At 37.7% G+C, this 21,479-nt stretch overlaps 1 protein-coding gene across 1 annotated transcript in view; it reads left to right on the top strand.

Moving 5' to 3' along the window:
• Positions 1 to 21,131, top strand: part of Kl (klotho) — a 43,955-nt gene extending 22,824 nt beyond the window's left edge. Inside the window, exons 2-5 of the mRNA XM_076872251.1 lie at positions 12,576 to 13,086; positions 13,815 to 14,083; positions 19,022 to 20,123; positions 20,794 to 21,131. Of these exons, the coding sequence (XP_076728366.1) occupies positions 12,576 to 13,086; positions 13,815 to 14,083; positions 19,022 to 20,123; positions 20,794 to 21,131 (2,220 nt within the window). The remainder of the gene's footprint in view (positions 1 to 12,575; positions 13,087 to 13,814; positions 14,084 to 19,021; positions 20,124 to 20,793) is intronic.
• Positions 21,132 to 21,479: the final 348 nt, after the last annotated feature.

Here is a 21,479-nt window from a genome sequence, read left to right as displayed (position 1 = left end):
ATTTTGGCACAGTTGTTCTACCTTTCAGCATCCAGCTGTTCACATTTGAATCCATTCTGCATGGATGATTTCGAGCATAAACCATAGATCATCACTTGTCTCAGAAACTTTTGCTCTTCCCTTGTGACCTATTACATCAAGTCCAAATAACTTCATGCTCACATTTTTTCTTGTTCTAGTTCCATACTCTATATTGTAAACTTAGTTTCCAAAAGTCACAAACTATTAATCCTTTCCTCTAATTAGGCTGGCATTATTATTTTCACAACACATTGGTTAAATTCTTATATCCACGCCTTTAATCATAATTCCCATTCTTAAATGCTCCATTGCTCTCCCCTAAGCATGAGACAAATCCCACAATGGGGGATATTATAAAGACTCTTTGCTCCCAACCCATCTGCCCCAGAGGTGGCACAGGCTAGGAAAGAAAGGGCAATTGTTTGGCTTCATTATCTGAAATTTAAAGTTGTTTTGGAGAGTTCCAGATGATTTGATGAAATGCAACTTGATAAAAAACATTTGCAGTGGAGAATAGTTTAATCAGCTAGACCATTTGGTTGAAAATGAATCCCAATTACTAGACTTACCAGTGTTAATAATTTTGGTATTCCAAGAATTTTTAAAGCATTTCTAACTATTCTTTTTTTAAAAATTATAAGGTTAAAGTGTAAGCAACTGTTACCCTTCCATGTTTGTAAGATTCTGGAACAACTGAAAGGGAGAGTAATAGGATATTTATAAATCAATAAATAATTGCTGAGTGGTGAGGAATTGAACTGGTAGGAACGATCCCTGCCATCCATTCTGTGAAAAGGGGAAACACAGTTAAACAAGTAGAGCAGACACCATCAGTTTAGAAAAACTGTATAGTCAACAGTTTGCAGAGGAAAAGTCTCTAATCTAAACTTGAACATTTGGTTTCTTTTCTTGTTTATTTTTTTCTTATTAAATAAGCAATACACATTTATGACATAAAAGTCAGAGAGTCAGAGAAACAGAAGGATGTAAAAAGTTGCCCATAACCTACTCAGTAGGGACAATTATTATCCCATTAGTACAAATCCTTAAAAATCCTGTCCTAGGGCTGAGGTTGTGGCTCAGTGGTAGAGCACTTATCTAGCACATGTGAGGCACTGGGTTCCATCCTCAGCACCACATAAGAACTAAAAAAATAAAATAAAGGTATTGTGTTCATCTACAACTAAAAATATTTTTAAAATTCATGTTCTATGTATATTTATTTGATATCTGTAAAATGATTCCATAAGTTAGTTAATATTGAACATGGTTTGTCTACAGCTAAATATAATTTATTAAAGTAAATGATAATCCTTTGTTGCTAAAAATTAGTTTGTTCCAGTTGATCCCTTATTCCTGGGTTATTTCAATAAGTTCTTACTATTTGTCCTTTTTTTTTTTTTTGTTGTTGTTCCTTTAGCTTGTTTCAAATGATCTAGGAATTAATGACTGGTGCTTAATAGCTACTCAATAAATATTTGAGAGAAAGAATAAATACATGAATAATCCCTAGTTGTTGGGAGTTCATGTTTTTCTATTCAATTCCACTATTGCTGGCGAGCATGCATACAATCTTACTGAAGAGCCACTAACTTATGGGGAACTATAATGACATATGGTATCTATTCCAAATGCATGTGTGTAGAGTGCATTGGTGAAGAAATATGTATATGAATCTGTAGAGCTAAACAAAACTTCACAGTAGAGATGAGAATTGAACCAAATTTAGAAAGAATGAGCATTTTTCAGTGAATAGCTGGGGAAAACAGAAATTAAGAGTGGAGTTAATTAGGGGCATCTTCCTAGATGAGGCAAGTCTGAAACAGATGGTGAAGAGGGATATAGATTATAGAGGAAAGGCAGGGGGTTACTTTAGGGTTGGCAGGAGGTCATCCAAGGTAGGTACAGATGTAGTGAGGCATAATAAGAAATTAGCCTAACTATAGTAGAAGAATCGGATCCGAAGGTGATGAGCTATACATTTAAAGGAAACTGTACTGGTTTTTCCTAGTAACTTGTGGGAGGTTGTAGGGCTTGGTGCCTAGAGTTAGAAATGTCACTCATTAGATTTGCTAAGAAGTCCAAAGTAAAAGCAAGCAATCCCAGCTGCTGCCTATTCACATATACCCATGTACCAGAGTGCCAGGGAAGGCAGATGTGAGGTCCTGGGCTCAGGTTACCGTCTGAGCAAACTTATAAGGAATTCAAAGAGACTCCTGGCTATTTTTGTGATAAAAGCTGTAGATGGCTATTTTGGAGGAATCATTTATGTATTCTACTACACGATTGTTTTGTAGAAGGCCATTTGAAATGCTCTCTCAAGCAGCTGCAGTTTATGATCCATGGAACCATGCTGATAGAAACAAGAGGAGTAATTTGCTCTACAAACACCAACATTAGGCCTGTTGGCATGCTTGTGTAACAGCATGTGATAAAGCAGGGACTTTTAAGAACGTCCACAGACAGGGCATCCTGATACTGTTGTTGAAGTTGAGGTAAATGAATGTCCCAAAAGGAAAGAAGCCTCTGGTGTGCTATGAAATATTTAAAAAAAATTTTTTTTTTTTAGTTGTAGTTGGACACAATACCCTTATTTTATTTATTTACTTTTATTTGGTGCTAAGGATCCAACCCAGTGCCTTGCACATGCTAGGCGAATGCTCTACTGCTGAGCCCCAACCTGTGATTGAGATCTGAAGTAACATCTCCAGGGTGTAGGGAGGGAATAGACACCCATGAGCTGTTGGAACCATTTTCTGTTTGTGGGCTGCACTTCATTTCTTTCACGGTTGGTCTCAGTCAATTTAATTAAGATTATTTATAGAATTAAATTAATCTTTTAAGAATCATTCCATTTCATTTTTTTTTAAAACATCTAAGGAATGGTAACAAAAGTGTCCCCATTGGTATTACCCCTGAAATATATTAAAAATATTGTTAATACTATCAATGTTTTTTCCAACTATAGATTCATAGGCCCAGGGGTCTCCCAGGCAGCTTCACCGAGATGGAAAACCCATGACCTATACTGAACTTGACCCCTTCCCTTCCCCAACCTTTTATTTTTGGCTTTCTTTGTTGTCTTTAATGGCCCTCTCCCCAGTCCACATGTAAATACATACAAATTATCAGCAAGTACTATTGATTTTGCCTTCAGTAGGAGCTTAAATTTGGCCACTTCTTGCTACCTCCTTTACCAACATCATCTTTTACTTGGATTGTTGGTCCAAACCACTGTCATCTTTTTCCTGGACCATTGTAATAGCCGCCCAGCTCTCTCTCCACTCTTGCCCTCCTGGATCCTATTCTCCACGGAGCATTCAGTAATCTAAAATTCATAAATCAAATTATATCACCACCACACGAGAATAATAAACATTGGTATGCTACTTACTATGTGTCCGTCACAATTCCAAGGGCGTTCCATACGAAAGTTGAGTATCTTTTATTCAAAATGCTCGGGACCAGAAGCATTTCTGATTTTGAATTTTGGAATATTTGCTTACACATAATGAGATGTCTTGAAGGTGGGACCCAAATCTAAAAATGAGATTCATTTACGTTCTGCATACGTCTTATACACATAGGCTGAAGGTAATTTTATATACTATTTTGTGAGCATCTGTGTTTTGACTGCAGCCCATCACATGAGTTCACAAGTTCCAGTTGCTTTACGTCCTTGCTAGAATTGGTCCTCAGTCTTTCTAATCGTAGGCCTCTTAGTGAGTGTGGTTGCTCATTGTAGTTTTAATTTTTATTTCTCTGTTGATGTTGAGCATCTTTGTGTGCTTATGGGCATGGGTGAAGATTCTCTTGTGAAATGTCTGTTCAGATCTTTTGTTCAGGGTGGGGAGGGGAGTTATTTTGTTTTTCCTACTGATTGATGGGATGATTGTTTTAATTTTGTATAGAATTATTTTAATATATATGATATATATATATCACATGCTATATATATGTATATCTCCTATTTACCCCCATTAATTGATTTGCCTTTTCATTCTGAAAACTTTTGAACATATTTTAATTTTGATGATGTTCAGTTTGTTGATTTTTTGTTCAAGTTTTCTGTGTTTTAAGAAGTTTTTCCTATCACAAGATCAGAGGCTATTGTCTTGTGTTTTGCTTTTCAAGCTTTATAGCACTAGCTTTTATATTTGGACCCATAATTTAATATTGAGTCTTTGAATTTGTGAAAATGGTGTCTCTCTCTTTATTCAGTTTTTCTTTAATTTCTGTTAGCAATATTTTGTAGATATCATTGTAACAGTCTTGCACATCTTTTGTTAAATTATTCCCAATTATTTTTTGGTTTGGAGCTGTTGTACATACAACATTGTACAATCGTTTTCTTTCCTAGACCACTTCAGATGTTTACAAGGACAACCATGTTTTCTATGAACAGCAGAGGTTTTGTTTTCTTCCTTTCCAAGGAGCATGCATTTTATTTCTTCAATTTGCCTTACTGCACTGGCCGAGACCTCCACTGCAATGTAAATAGAATTGGGGGGTGGCTAAATGTATTCCTAAATATTTCATTCTGTTTTGATTGTTATAAATGAAATTGTTTTCTTAATTACCTCTTCACTATAAAAAACCACTGGTCCTGGGCTTCCCTAAGTTGAGAGATTCTTGATTATTGAATTCAATCTTTTATTATACATCCATTCAGATGTTCTATGTTTTCTTGAGCCACATTCGGCAATTTGTGTACTGATAGGAATTTGCTCATTTCATCTAAGTTATCTGGTTGTTGGCATCCAATTATTGCTAGCATTCCCAAATAATGCTTTTTATTACAGAAATGAACACAGAAAAGTGTCAGTAGTCTCAGTAGTAATGTCCCCACTTTCATTTCTGGTTTCATTAATTTGAGTTTTCTCTTTTTTTTTTTTTCTTGGTCTAGCTAAAGGTTTGTCAATTTTGTTGACCTTTCAATTTGATTTATGAATTTTAGATTACTAAATGCTCCATGGAAAATAGGATTTTGTTGATTCTATTATTTTTTTTCTGTTCTTTGTTATCTTTATATCCACTTAAAATGGAGTAGTGAAGTTTCCAATAGTTATTTCAGAATTGTGTTTTCCCTTCAATTCTGTCAATTTTAGACTTATATATCTTCGAGTTCTTTTGTTGGGTGCATACATGTTTAGAATTGTTATATTTCTTTGATGGATTGATCCTTTTGCCAAAGTGTAAAATACTTTGTTTCTTGTAACATTTTTTGATTTAAATTATATTTTGTCTGATATTAGTAAAGTCTTCTCATCTTTCTTTTGGTACATTATCTTTTTATGTTGCTGAGTTTGACTTCCTGATACTTCAAGAATTTTTACATCTATATTCCATTTCTAATTTCTAACAAAATTTCTAATTTTGTTTTACTGGAATATTTTTTCCCCATATTTGTATAAGGGTTAAACTAACCTCATAAATTGAGTTGGAAATGCTCCCTCCTCCATTTTTTATAAAAGATTTTTGTAGAATTGGTATTATTTTTCTTTAATGTTTTTTAGAATTCACCAGTGAAATGATCTGTGTTTAGAGTTTTCTTTATTAGAAGATTTTTGATCGTGAACTCAATTTCTTTACTTGATATTGATCAATTAAAAGTCTGTACAGCTTCTTTTATCAGATTTGATAAGTTGTATTTTTCAAGGAATTTGTGAGTTCTGTTTAAGTTGTCAAATTTTTGACATAAGTGCTTTGTAATATTTTCTTTTTTCTCCTGTTAGTATTTGAGTATTTGCAACAATGACCTATCCCATTTCTACTTTTACGTATAGTTTCTAGATTTTTTTCCTTCTGTGTTAATGGGAATGTGTTAGTTTATCACTATACTCAGAGACTATTTTTGTCTCTGTTAATTTTTTCTATTGTTTATTTTCTATTTCATTGATTTTAGCTTTTATCCTCATTATTTCCATCCTTTCATTGTTTTGGTTTTAATTTGCTTTTCTATTTTCTAAGTTCTCAAGATGAAATTTTAAGTTGTTGGTTTGTAGGTCTCTCTTCTAATATTAGCATTTAAAGCCATCACCTTTTCCTTCAAGTTTTATTTTTGCTACGTCTCATAAATTTGGATTTAATATTTTAATTATTATTAAGTTAAAAATGTTTTCGAATACCCCTTTTATTTCTTCCTTGACACATAGATTATTTATAAATATGTGTTTAATTTCCAAATATTTGGTGGGTTTTCTAGACGTGTTACTAATTTCTAACTTAATTCCATTCTGGTCATAGCACAGTCTCTGTAAGATTCTACTTTATTGATATTTCTTGAAATTTATTTTATGGTTCATGAACATTTATATTCATGAACATTTCACAAACACTTGAAGATATTGTTTAATGTAGTGTTGACATTGTCAAGTTGATTGATAGTAGTGTTTAGACAATATCTACATGCTTAATGGATTATTATTATTATTATTATTTGCTTTTTCTTTAATCAGTTACTTATAGGGGAATTAAAACCTCTAAAGATAATTGTCCATTTTTCTATTGAGTTTTTAAAAAATTCTGTGTTTGCTTTATGTATTTTAAAGTTCAGGTATCATTACGTTTAGAATTTTGTCTTCTTGATGAATCAACCTTCTTTTTATGTCTCTGTCTTTGGTATCAGTGCTTGTCTTGAAGACTATTTTCTTCTTACTGTAGCTTTCAGCTTTTTTTTCTTCCATTTTCTCCACATTTTTAAAACTTGTGCCATATAGTTGTCCAGTGGTGGGACTTGTTACATATTAGTACATGGATACAATATAACAATATAATTTAAGCCACCAGCTTTTTTTATGCTTATCCTTTGCACTATCTCTTTTCATTCTATTTCTTTCAAACTGACACCTTATATATATTTATTGCACACAGATAGTGTTGGAGCTGACTCTTTCAAAAATGTACTTGACAGTATTTTTCCTGTACTTGGAGCTTTAGTCCATATTTCTTTGTGAGTTTATTGATAGGATTGGGTTTATGTTTACCTTCTTTCTACTTGTTTTCCATTTACCCCTTCTATCATTGCGAATGAATTCTATATTTTTAGTAATTATTTTTCTCCTTCTATTGACTTTTTAGGTATTCCTTTTACTATATTTTGGTGGGGTTTTAGGGATTACATTATTTATCATTATCATCTAGTCTATTTAGAATTAATATTAATTCCATTCAAGAAATTTTCGTTTTATTTATTTTATTTTTCAGTTCTAGATTTAAATTTTTTTTTCAGTTTTTGTTTCACTTCTGTTATTCCCCATTTGCTTATTATATCTTTTCCTCAACATCCTCAGACATATTTATAATAGTTATTTTAAAATCCTCTGCTGATTTCAATATCTGGGACACATTGACTTCTGTTTATTTTGAATCTTTTTTCTTAATTAAGAGTTTCATTTTCTTGATTTTCCATGTCTAGCACACTATGAATGACACATTATAGGGGGCCTAGCTAGTGTTGTCTGCTTTTAAATGGTATGTTTTATTCTGCTAAGCGGTTGAAATTGCCAGAGGATTTGCTTGGTCCTGCCTGGCTTGGGTTTAATCTTCGTCAGGGCTGGTCTACTTCTGCTGTTTCCTTATTCCTGTGGTGTGACTCTTCCATTGAATGTCTGAAGTGCTGGGATGAATTTCTCTACTGTGGCTACTCTGGATTATCATGTTTCCCAGCCTGGCACAGCCTTTGGTGTTCAGATCCAAGACGTGACGGTTTCTCTTTGCTAAGTACCACAGAATTCTGCTCTGTGCAGATGCAGGCATGGACCCTCACAAAACCAGAAGTCAGCCAGGGAAAGAGAAGCTTGTGGAACTTCCTTCTCTTCAAGAGGTTGACCTGCTTTAGCAGTCCTTGCCTCTGACTGATGCCTTCTTAGCTCAGTGAGACTGTCACCTTTTGGTGGCCTGTATCTCCCTTGCCCGTGTCTAGAACATGAGCCAAGGCAGGAGGCTGGAGTAGACACGAGTCTCACCACTTAAAGTTCCTTTCATCACCATATTTTGTGTTGGACACTGTGAAGGATACACATAGGTAAATGATAAGGAGCTTACAATTTATCCCAAGAGGAAATGTCTGTCTGTGCTATGACATTTGGAGTATTATCCTTGACTTCCAAAATTTGGGAATACTAGCTGTTAGGAAGGAATACCAGATCCATTTTTCCCTACATTTTTTAGACCTTATATTTCAAGTCTAAGCTGAGGCTAAGAAGGAAGTGAGGAGAGTATCACATGCCAGAATGATTTTCATCCCAAACTGGATCATTTGTACATGGTAAAACAATATAGTATCACTCTTAGAGACTACCTTGTCAAATTCCTTCTAATTATTATTTTTAATTTTATGCACATAAAAATTCTCTGTCTTCCAAGGTCTTAGAAATAAAATAGAACCAGAGTATCTTATGAGAGTGTTTCCCTGCATTGGTCATTGAAAATCATTTGCATCTGTCTCAGACCCTTTGATCGGGTTTCCTGCCAGCCCTCCTTCCTCCATATCTATTTATTACAGAGTCTATTGCAGACACTTTGCTGGAATCTAAGAAGAGAGAGATAAAAAGCGTTTGAAGCACCCGCAATCCAGATACTTAAATAAATGTAATAAAATATGGTTAACGTCTTGGATTGAGTTTAGCTGTGGAAACAGATAGAATGGACCTGTAGCTAAGCAAGATTGGGGAGAGGGAAGATGTCAGGGAGGCTTTATGGAAGTGGTGATGGGGGGCAGAGTTTTGAAGTGGAGGTAGAGTCAAAGGACCTGGAATAGCTAAAAAAAAAAAAACCCAAAAAAACAAAAAAACAAAACAAACAAACAAAAAAAAAACTTTAGAGAGCTTTACTTATAAAAATGTGGGCACCTAGGGGATCTCAGAACCTCAAGCAGGGCTCATTGTGCTTGAGATTTGGGATTTGAGGCAGAAACTATAGGGAAACATAGAGAACAGGTTGGTAGGGATTAGTTATACCAGGAGAGCCTGCCATCCAATTGCTATGGACCATTTTCCTTTTTGAATTTTAATTTTTTCAAATCTCTAAAGCAATACATATTTATGATCGGAAATGAAAAAGTGAAGAGAATTATACCACCCACAATCTTGCCACAAAACTTCTTTTAAGAAGTTGTAAATCCTTCCAGATCTTTATGCACATATTTTTCTTTAATAAAAAAAAAAACATTGCACGTTACTTACTATTTTATAATTTGTTTTTGGTTCAGTTATGATTTCAGAAACATGTTACCTGTTTATAGATATTCTTTTGAAAGATTTGTAATGTTTAAAAGAATGTCTTATTTTTTCAGTTATACCATCATGTATTAAAACATTCCTATATGTTTATATGGTTGTAAACACATTTGAATATTGGACACTTCAATTGTTTTCAATGTTTTGCTATTTAGAAATAGAATGTAGATAAGCATTCTTTCTTGCACATACAGTTAATTATTTCTCTGAGTCCTCGTCACTAGCTTTATTGAGTCTCAATCTTAAGATGACAGGCTTATAAAATGAACATACCTGGAAAAATTAGAAAGCAATGGAAGACCGTGCATGACCTTTTTCCTATGAATTATCCTTGATTTTTTTTTAAGACAGAGAATTTTTTAATATTTATTTTTTAGTTATTGGTGGACACAGCATCTTTGTTTGTATGTGGTGCTGAGGATCGAACCTGGGCTGCACACATGCCAGGCAAGCGCGCTACCACTTGAGCCACACCCCCAGCCTCTATCCTTGATTGTTGCAAGATCCTTAGTGATGACTTTTCCCATATTCTGCCTCAGTACTGCATCTGATTTTCTCATACCTACCATCTGCAGATGGAATGAACAACCTCATGAGGAGGTGATGGAGCAGAGTTAATTCTGTTTAACAGACTCAGGCCTCTGAGGGCCAGGGAGGCCATGAGGGATTCCTCAGGAAGCTCAGTCTGGAGAAGGATGCATCATTACCCTCATTAAATGATGGGAGCACAGCATGTTGGAGACTTGGATGTGCAGTTCAGTGTGGCAGGTCGGATGGGGTTGGGATTTCCTGGAGAAGTTGCCAGGCACAGGAGGACCACCTAGCTGGGCCGCTCTAGAGAACAGACAAACAGTTGCAATAGAGATTTGGAGTAGGGTTAAGCCAAATAGTACCTAAGATGTTTTCTATGCTGTAAATGTATTCTCTAAAATAATCAACTACTTAATAGGCACTTTGACTTGCATCAGATCAATTAATCCTCATAATCCTTATGGGAAAATAGATGGTATTTGCATTTCCACTGGTTGATGAAAAAACAATGGAGACAACTTCAGTCATGGAAGCAGCTCTCCGTGCAGTGCAGTAAGCTACTTCTAAGATAGGATAAGCAACAGAGGTTCACATTGGTGACAGATAAAGGATTTGTGATCTAAACTCCACATTTTATCACTGCATCATATCACTGTTATGGTCTGGATTGCAGAGCAGGTGGGGTTTCCTTTTCCAATAATGTTCATGAAATAAACATTCATGGAGACTCTACTATAGAATCTCCGTGTCAGGAGCTTTACATAAATTTTCTAATTTGATGCTTGAAACATTCAATGAGAGGCATAGAAAGCTGGGCTTCCCTGTCCAGGTTAAATAATGTGGTCAAAGGCACATAACTAAAACTTGATGGAGCAGGAACTTTAACTGACACCGGCCATCACCTGTGCCTTTGTCAGTGGCCCAGGTCATTTATCATTTCATCCACATTTTCTCTGATCCATGTCAAAGTCTTCCAGGTTAGAAGTGTGGTCCAATATCATGAATAATTCTGTTGCATGATTCCAGCTACCTGTACAACTGAGCCAGACTGTGAAGTTCCTACCTATTCAGTACTTGCTCTGCAGATGACTGCCTGTTAGAATTTAGGACATGACAGTTCATTGGCCTCAAATTGGGCCAAATTAGGAATGTCCCTTGGTCCTAGGTCCCAAAGGGTGGATTCCTTTTCTATATCAAGTGACATCATGGTTTCTTGTCAACAGAGAAGAGAGGGATATAGTTTGATGGTGGCAAGGAAAATAAAGAAGGGCAGGTGAAATCATAGAGCTAACAGACAAAAGTCACTATTGCTTCCATTCACATTTTATCCTCTATTTCTTTCTTAGCTTATAGATAGCTGCTACAAGAATATGGAAAGAATACACTCAGTGAAATGAAATAACAGATGTCACTAAGAAACTAAAAATAAAAATCAGACATAAACAATCTTATTTCATTGAAACGGTTAGCTGAGCTCCTAAGAATGGTGATGAGGCCATTTTTGGATTCCTGCCCTGAAATGAACCAGGAGAAGAATATTTAAGAAAAATGAAGAGGATATTTGGCATACTGAGCAACAGATCTTCTTCCGGCTCAGGGTTTGGAATGATCATGTTGTAGAATATACAGAATTAAATGGAGAATTAAAATAGAGTTTTCAAAGAGTATATGTTAGGGGAATAAAAGGCTAATAGTATTTATATTTGTAGGAAAATAGTGGGAGTAAGTCAAGGAATTCAAAGGTGAAGCGAAACTTCAAGTAGAAAGGGAAAAATACCATTTAAGTCTCAATATTTGTAAATAAAAGAAAACAAATGAAAAGATATCAGAAGTCAGCAAGATTTAATGGGAATATAAAGTTGGTTTCATGGAAGCAAAGCCCTTTCACTGGTAGGAAACAGTTACTGAGAGCTGACTTAACTGTAGAGTGCCCGTCTCCTGCCAGTTGTATTTAGCTGTGTTTTTCCTCTTGGCTTATACCTTGTACCCTGGATCTGCAGGAAGCCAGCACTGTCCCAGAGTTGTGGAGGGTGGGCCAAGATTAGAATTTGGATTGTCTTTTAATATATTATGCTGATTCATAGGGAAGAACAAAGATTCTGAGGACACACATTGGAATTTAGCTATGGGAGATGAGTAAGAATATTAAATTGACTCCAACAACTTGAGTCAGTTTAGAAACTCCCAGTCTCTTGGGATAAAGTATATAATCCTATTTAGAAATTCCTAGTGTGATCACAGATGCAACATTGGTTCTTTTCATGGAGCCCATTAATTAAAAAGTCCATAATCCAAAGTCAAGTAAGTAGTAAGACAGTATAACAAATTCTTATTTCATTAGCTTTTCAAAATATGAATAATAACTATCAACTTACCCTAATAAATTCATAATAAAATTCATAATAAATTTCCACTGGCTGCTGAAAAACAATGGAAATAACTTTAATCATGGTAGCAGCTCATGGTGGGGTGAGCTACCTCTGAAATAATTTATTGGTTCCAGCTAATTTTTTAAAAAATATTTTTTGGTTGTAGATGGATATAATCCCCTTATTTATTTATTTTTACATGGTGCTGAGAATTGAACCCAGTGCCTCACACATGCTAGGCAAGCGCTCTACCACTAAGCCACAACCCCAGCCCTGGTTCCAGCTATTTTTTATAGTGTGGGGTTAGTCATTAGGTTAGGCTTGATGAGAAACAGATACAACTAGAATTGGGGAAATGACTATATCCTGCATCTCTCACCATCAGAGAAATTCACCATGATTTTTCTCTTCATAGGCTCATGCCAAAATCTGGCATCTCTACAACACTTCTTTCCGTCCAACTCAGGGAGGCCAAGTGTCCATCGCCCTCAGCTCTCACTGGATCAATCCTCGAAGAATGACAGACCATAACATCAAAGAATGTCAAAAATCCCTTGACTTCGTACTAGGCTGGTTTGCCAAACCCATATTTATTGATGGTGACTATCCTGAGAGCATGAAGAATAACCTTTCATCTCTTCTGCCTGATTTTACCGAATCTGAGAAAAGGTTCGTCAAGGGAACTGCTGACTTTTTCGCTCTTTCCTTTGGACCAACCTTGAGTTTTCAACTATTGGACCCGCACATGAAGTTCCACCAATTAGAATCTCCCAACCTGAGGCAACTCCTTTCTTGGATTGACCTTGAATATAACCACCCCCAAATATTTATTGTGGAAAATGGCTGGTTTGTCTCAGGGACCACCAAGAGAGATGATGCCAAATACATGTATTACCTCAAAAAGTTCATCATGGAAACCTTAAAAGGTAGGATTTGGGGTAAAAATATTCATTTCTTGTCAAAATCCCTGGGGGAAACAATCCTTAAGATTATCTGCAATATGCTGTGTTCTATTTTTAATCATAATGTAGGGATTCATTTTGGCAATAGTAGAAATGCATTTAGGTAGTGCCTTTTTTGTTTGAGGCCTTGAAGAACTTAATTTTTATCTTCTCTCATAAGGGAGCAACTGGGTTAATGTTGGAAATTACTTGATTTGCAGTTATTAATTAAGACTTTAAGTATAATAGAAATCTTAGGACATGTAGCTCTCTGTGCGTGTTCTTGAGTTTTTATTACTTTGATTAAATACTTTTTTTTAAAAAAAAGGGTGTATTCATATTATCTGGAAAAAGTAGTAGTTCATGATTTTAAAGACCTTTTTCATTTATGATCTGAGGTTCAATGCTAGGTGCTTAGGCAGAAAAGAGTTATTAGCCCTGTAGTGCACCCACTGGGAGTAAGAAACTATCCTGTCTCAGAAATCCAAATAAAAACACATTGGAGATAAGCCTACTTGTGAAGCCATTTATTTGTAGAGTTATCTAGAATCAATGAGAACATTTTGTCACTAAGAAAAAAATCATTGGTTTGCCAAACTGGGAGCATTCTACTTGGCGTTTCCTTAAGTGGTGAAACCCTCAGATTCTCTCGAATCACAAGGTGAGTGCCCAGGGAAGGGTCATGCTGCTCTTGTCCTCTCTGCCTTTTGCAGCCATCAGGCTGGATGGGGTCAATGTCATCGGGTACACGGCGTGGTCCCTCATGGATGGTTTCGAGTGGCACAGAGGCTACAGCATCAGACGAGGACTCTTCTATGTCGACTTTCTGAGCCAGGATAAGAAGCTGTTGCCAAAGTCTTCAGCCTTGTTCTACCAAAAGCTGATAGAGAAAAATGGCTTCCCTCCTTTACCTGAAAATCAACCCCTAGAAGGGACGTTTCCCTGTGACTTTGCTTGGGGAGTTGTTGACAACTACGTTCAAGTAAGTCAGCTGACAAAACCAATCAGCAGTCTCACCAAGCCCTGTCACTAGTAAGTAGTGCTTCCTTCTCAGGCTCTTGTCATGGCACACGCTCTTGGAGCCAAACAGTTCCCAGTGAGCACCTGAAGATCACCATTTGGAACGCTGCACTCTTCTCCCCAAAGATCTTCCAACCTTTATCTTATTCTTTAAATTAGATCCAAAGGAAAAGAATTTCAACACATGAGTATTTAAGATTTGATAAGACAATAAAAAGAAAAAAGAACACTGTCTTTTAGTATTATGGGGTTCTAATCCTTTTTAGAATAGTTGAGCTTTTTCATAAATAAGATATGACGTGGAACTCCAGAGTCTCTGAGATCTCAGTGGACCAGCTGAGAATGAGGGTACAGCTCTCCTGAGGCATAAACATGGACCACCCTTACCCCCAGAATTGCAGAAACCCCTCATGAATGCAAACCCTTCTCCAATGACTCACTGATAGAAATGCCCTTTTTAGATACAGTCACTGAAATGATATGGAAATGCTTTAAAATGATCAATCAATATTTATTGAATATCTACTATGTAGTTAGTTAATCCTCAATGTTCTTTTTTAATTTCCCTAATTTTAAAGGGACTTATTTTCTTGGGTTTGATTGAATCCTTCATTAAGTACTTATTAGATGCCTAGTGTGTACAGAGCCTTGTGTGGTGATGGGGTCATTTGATTAGGGGGGTTGTCAGTTTAGTCACTGAAATGAGTAAAATCACCACCCTGCTTTCAAAGGAGTAAAGGAGACTACTGAGATTAAGAGATGGGTACACAAGCAAGGTAAAGGAGTGAACAGAACTTGAGGGTAAGTGAGCAGGGTGGGATGGTGGGGTACTGCCACATAGCCTGAGAATGAAAACTGATCAAGACAGAGACACAGTTCAGTCTCCATTGCTAAGCAGTGAGATTTAGCATGTTGGATTCTTCTTGTCACTTTGTAGCTGCTACAGCTTCAAAAGAAGTATTTGGAAGAATGGCTGGATCTGAGGAAAGGTGTTCTGGTTGCAATGCATTGTTGTTTCTTTGTAAATATTAAATTGAAATATTTTTAAGTAAATAAATCAACACTAGCCTTCATATGTTTTTGTTGGTTTAGATTTTTCTTACATTTTTTTTTTCAGAACATGTAGTATGGTTTAGACGTGGTCTCAGACTCAAATCCTTTCTTCACATTTACTGAGGAATGTTGGTTTGGTGCTTTAATGTGGAATTGGAATGTCCCCAAAGGCCCATGGGTTAAAGGCTTGGTTTCCAACTTGGCACTACTGGGAGGTGGGGCCTAGTAGGAGGCCTTTAGGTAATTGGGGATGTGCCCTGGAGGAGAATAGTAGGTCTCCAGCCCTTCCCTCTTTCTCTTTTTTGTATCCTGACCATGAGGTAAGCAGTTGGCTTTACCATAGGCTCCCCACCACGATGTCCTGTCTCACCACAGACCCAAAAGCAAAGCTGTCAATCAATCAAGGACTATAACCACCAAAACGGTGAGCCAAAAAGAAATGCTTCCTCTCCATAAGTTGATTATCCCAGGTAGCTGTCATGGTGATGGTAAGGATGTGTGAGTGCCATAGGAAGAAGGCTTCTTAGCTTCATCTTGCTCAGTGTGGGCTTTCCTTCTTGCTTGTCTCCCTTCTTCCCCAGTCCAGAGCTATTTGGAGCCTTCTTTCTCTCCTCCATGTGGGACACAAAATGGAGCTCAAGCAGTCTCTGAGGTGGCAGAGTTGGGGCTGATAAGGAAGGAGGAGGGACAGAGAAAGGGAAGAAGATGGGTCCCTCAGTCCCTCCTTCCTCCTGCCCTTTATTGGGGATGGGGTGAATTAGATGGTGCTTGGTCCTTATTCTGTATCTTGACTTCTCACTCACTCTCTGAAGGCATTGAGCACTGTTACTGAAGGGCTCATGTTCTCCCTGATTTCTGAGAGCAGCCCAAGTCTGGCAGGTAGCTCCCAATTGGTCCTTTGTGTGTGGAGAAGTCTCATTGCCAGCATCTCTGTGCAGGCGGTGGGAGTGTAGGGAAGTGGAGGCTGTTGAGAACCATTTTACTCCTTCCCTATTTCCATGCAAAGCCTGCATCTTATTTCCTTGAGAGATAAGAGAAACTCTGATCAGAAGCAAAAAAGTATGGCAGCAAATAGGAAAATGGGGAGAGAAGTCCCTTTTTATAGAATCTTGATCTTACTAAGTCCCAAGTTTTCAATTCTGTGAATATTTCAAAGAAATCGTCACAGGTGCATTAAAATAGGTTGAAATAGGTTGGAAACCGCTGGGTGCCATGGCACATGCCTGTAATCCCAGCAACTTGGGAGGCTGAGGCAGGAGGATTGCAAGTTCAAAACCAGCATCAATAATTTAGGGAGACCCTGTGTCTAAATAAAATACCAATGGGCTGGGGATGCGGCTCAATAGTTAATCCTCCCTAGGTTCAATCCCTGGTACCAAAAAAAAAATAGTTTGGAAACCATAAACTGGAGCCCATATATATGACATATTTTATATATGTATATAATATGAATAAGTATTATATATTATAAGTTTTTATAATGTTCTACACCTAGGATGATGGGACAAAATGGGTTAATCCTGGGTGAGCCACTCACTGGTCTCAACCTCTCTGAGGATGCACTTTTAGCTAGGTCCCTGCTTCCTATGCAGAACCCAACAGACCCATAATTGACTCTCAAAGCCATGGTGGATGCAAACTCCCTGGAAGCTCTCTGTGGGAACAGGCTGCAGCTGCATTTTCTTCTTTCTGGTTTGCAGTTTGGGCTTGGCCTCATATTAGCAACTCCAGGCTAATGCCTGATTGGCATAGTAAAAGGAGGTCCTCTGACCCATCTGTTCCAAGGTGTGAGAACATTTTCATTGACAAGCAGTGTTCTAACTTAACACATTGATGTCCTGAGAAGTTGATGTTTAAACCATCCACATTCATCTTTCCCTTCCTGGCTAGTGTTTCAAACACTTACTATTTGGGGCTTATGTTTCACTTTAATAAGTTGAAAAATAATATCCCATTGACCATGACTTGTCTGAAGTCTGATGTTGGCTCATTCATAAGCATTGTCATTTCACTTGGACCCAACTTCTAGCTGGCAGGCTTGTTTTCCCATAACCACAAATGCTCCTAGGTAACAGAAGTAAAGAATGTGCTACATACTGAGGACATGGAGCTTCTTTGACTTCAGTCCCTGTTAGGAGAAAGTTTCTTCCATAACATACTAGATACATACTTTATACCAATTCCTTCTCAAAGGTCTAATTTTTATTATTTCATTTTTAAGAAAAACGAAGTCAATAAATTAACAGCAGTTAGATGAAATTTTACCTAAACACTCATTTCTAAATGCTGCATATTTTAAAAATATCATCCCAACCCCCCACCCATACAAAATAATCATATCTTGGTCTTTCATGTTTGTTTTCAGATGGAGTGAATCAAAGCTGTTGCTTTGGATGATTCTGGCAGAAAAGTTATGAATTTAGTCATCTCAAAGCTCTATAAAAATAATGCAAAAAATTCCTTCAAGTTCTGAACACTTTTTCTTCAAAATAGCATGCAAATATTTTCTCTTGTGAAGCTAAGGAAACACAATTTGTGGTTATACGGATGTGAAAAATGACTTCTTACAGCATTCCCACAGCACTAGGGGAAGTGCATGCGTGGGTGATCCACAAGGGACAATTCTCCAGAAAATCAATTTCCTCTGACACCCTGCTTTTTATTACTTTCCCTTACAAACACAGCACTCACCCCTCCAGAGAACCAGCAATGAATTGTGCGTTTATGACAGGACTGTAAAATTCACAACACCTCTGCTAGAGCTTCAAAACCAGGGTTTATCTGATCTTTGCTTTTATGGCAGGGTCAGGCCAAGACACCTGTTCTAAAAGGATTATTTCAGAGGAGAAACTGGCTTAGGTTGCAGGTCTCCCAGATGGACTTTCCAGTTTTTGTGTAAGCTGTGGAGGGAGGATTTCATGATTTTTTTGCTTTCACAATTTGTCCACTTTTCCTAAGCACCTGTTTCTATTTTGGAAGCTTATATGTCATATGTTTGAGAACCCTATAATTAATATTATTACAGAAAAAAAGTATTTTAGAAAACTAAAGAAAAACTTCATTTAAAAGTAATCCCTCTCTGGGTGGATAACATTATTGTTCCTTATTTCCACATTCTCTCTCAGGCTTTATACCAATAGATTGAATTTGTTAAATTCTATCAATGACCCTAAACCCCATGAAAGACAACAGTTATGCTTATTTAGCACCCCGGGGCAAACCTAAATGTAGGACATAATTTTAAGAAGCACAATTTAATTATAAATACGATTTCATTTTCTAGCTTTAACTCATGAAGCTTTTAAGCTTTTACATTTTACCTATTTATTTTTAAATTTGAATACCTCATGCCATTAGTGATTTCTTACACTAAAACATCCAACAATACCCTTCTTGCACAACACAGACTGCCTGCATGCAAGTTATTTGTTTTTGTCAACTGAAGTGACCAAAATCAGATAGTTTTTAAAAAACACTAATCTTAAGTGTAAAGTTTAGCAAGAACTGTGAGTAATGTAAATATACTTTTTTTTTTTTTAAGTGGAATCTTTGCTGGGGTTGTGGCTCAGTGGCAGAGCACTTGCCTAGCATGTATGAGGCACTGGGTTCGGTTCTCAGCACTGCAAATAAATAAATAAAATAAGGTTCCACTGACAACTAAAAAAATATTTTTTTAAAAAGTGGAGTCTTTTCTTCCTCAAGAAACTACAATTTACAAAAAGTGGTTTAAATTCCCAGCTAGAAAGAAGTTTAATTTTTCATCTTATTCGCTAATTCTGTTGAAATACTTGCATGGACCTTTCAGGATTTTCCAGGTGAAGCAAACCTTTACTCTATTTTTTTGTAGGTGGACACCACTCTCTCTCAGTTTACTGACCCCAATGTCTACCTGTGGGATGTCCATCACAGTAAGAGGCTTATTAAAGTGGACGGAGTGATGGCCAAGAAGAGGAAATCCTACTGCGTAGACTTTGCTGCCATCCGGCCCCAGATCACCTTACTCCAGGAAATGCACGTTACGCATTTTCACTTCTCTCTGGACTGGGCCCTGATCCTCCCTCTGGGCAACCAGTCCCACGTGAACCACACGGTCCTGCACTTCTATCGCTGCGTGGTCAGTGAACTGGTCCGCGCCAACATCACGCCGGTGGTGGCCCTGTGGCACCCCGCGGCCCCCCACCAAGGCCTGCCGCGTCCGCTGGCCAAGCAGGGCGCCTGGGAGAACCCCCGCACCACCCTGGCTTTTGCAGAGTATGCCAGACTGTGCTTTCAAGAGCTCGGTCACCACGTCAAGTTTTGGATCACGATGAATGAGCCCGACACGCGCAATATGACGTACCGGGCGGGGCATCACCTTCTGAAGGCCCATGCGTTGGCGTGGCACGTGTATGATGAAAAGTTCAGACCTGCTCAAAAGGGCAAAATATCCATAGCCTTGCAGGCGGATTGGATAGAACCCGCGTGCCCTCTGTCCCCGAAGGACAAAGAAGTGGCCGAGAGAGTTTTGGAATTTGACATTGGCTGGCTGGCCGAACCCATTTTCGGCTCTGGAGATTACCCACGCGCCATGAGGGAATGGCTGAACCAAAGGAACAATTTTCTTCTACCTTATTTCACCGAAGAGGAAAAAAAGCTGATCCAGGGTTCCTTTGACTTTCTGGCTTTAAGCCATTACACCACTATACTTGTAGACTGGGAGAAAGAAGATCCCCTAAAATACAACGATTACCTTGAGGTGCAAGAAATGACCGACATCACCTGGCTCAACTCCCCCAGCCAGGTGGCCGTGGTGCCCTGGGGCTTGCGCAAAGTGCTGAACTGGCTGAAGTTCAAGTACGGAGATCTCCCCATGTATATAATGGCCAATGGCATTGATGATGATCCCCAGGCCGAACAAGACAAGTTGAGGATGTATTACATACAGAATTATGTAAATGAAGCTCTGAAAGGTAAGGAGCCCCTGAAACGGAAAGGCCACAAAAGGGTGGCTAATAGAAACTCTCCAACAGGGCTGAGGATGTGGCTCAAGCGGTAGCGCGCTCGCCTGGCATGCACGGGGTGCTGGGTTCGATCCTCAGCACCACATAAAAATAAAAATGTTGTGTCCACTGAAAACTAAAAAATAAGTATTAAAAAAAAATTCTCTCTCTCTCAAAAAAGAAAAAAAAAAAAACCTCTCTAACACATACTGCCACTCACAACAAAGGACCTGGCTGTTCCTGGTTACACTAAAACAATCCAAGAAATGGTATTTTCTCTAGGAGTAAGAGTTTAGGGAAAAGTGGAAGACCAGACAGAAACCCCTAGCTCTACTAGGGGATAGACTTTCTCATCTTCAATCACACATGGTCCCACAGACATCTGAAGTGCTGATGAGTGTAAAATTTAAGCCAGATGCATCATAGTAGGTTTAATTACATCAAACCACTGTTCAGTGTAGTTCAATATTTGTCTTGATATTTACCTATTTGTCTCCTTATAAAGAGATTTTTCTAATTAAATCTAATGGATTCCAAAGTTTTATTAAATGCTCTTTTCCCTGGTGGACCAGTGCTATGTCAAAGGGAGGTCCTGTGTGCAAAATATTTTAATGATTCCTTCTGTCCTGTGTTTTTCCAGCCTACGTGTTGGATGGTATCAATCTTTGCGGATACTTTGCTTATTCATTTAACGATCGCTCGGCTCCGAAGTTTGGCCTCTATCGTTATGCCGCCAATCAGTTTGAGCCCAAACCATCCATGAAGCATTACAGGGAAATTATCGACAACAATGGTTTCCTGGGTCCCGAAGCGCTGGAAAGGTTCTGCCCGGAAGAATACACCATGTGTACTGAATGCAGTTTTTTTCACACACGGAAGTCTTTACTGGCTTTTGTCGCTTTTTTGCTTTTTGCTTTTATTATTTCTCTTTCCCTTATTTTTTACTACTCTAAGAAAGGCAGAAGAAGTTACATGTAGTCTGAGCTAGGCTTTCCCTGTTCATTTGTCTTGAAATAATTATGCACACACATGAACTGTTGACCGTTTGTACCTCTCAATGTTGTGAAATTTCATCCATTTGGCTTTTAGGAAACGTTTCTGTGGCATATGACAGAGGTTCTAAAATGGGCATAGGTGACTGTAAAATAACGAATAAGGAAAAGAGTGTCTGAATTTGTTCTTTTTTGGGGGCATTAAGAGACTGATAGGCACCATGATTTCTTTTAACACTGCATGGGAAGCCTGAAAAATGGGAATCACAGCAGAGAAACCGTTGTACGGAAATTTGAATGACAAGATTAGGAATATTTTTATCTGTGCCCATTT

Source organism: Callospermophilus lateralis, chromosome 12, assembly GCF_048772815.1.
Source record: "Callospermophilus lateralis isolate mCalLat2 chromosome 12, mCalLat2.hap1, whole genome shotgun sequence".
Taxonomy (NCBI): domain Eukaryota; kingdom Metazoa; phylum Chordata; class Mammalia; order Rodentia; family Sciuridae; genus Callospermophilus; species Callospermophilus lateralis.
Note: the sequence above shows the minus strand (reverse complement) of the source record. Positions and strands in the feature narration are given on the sequence as shown.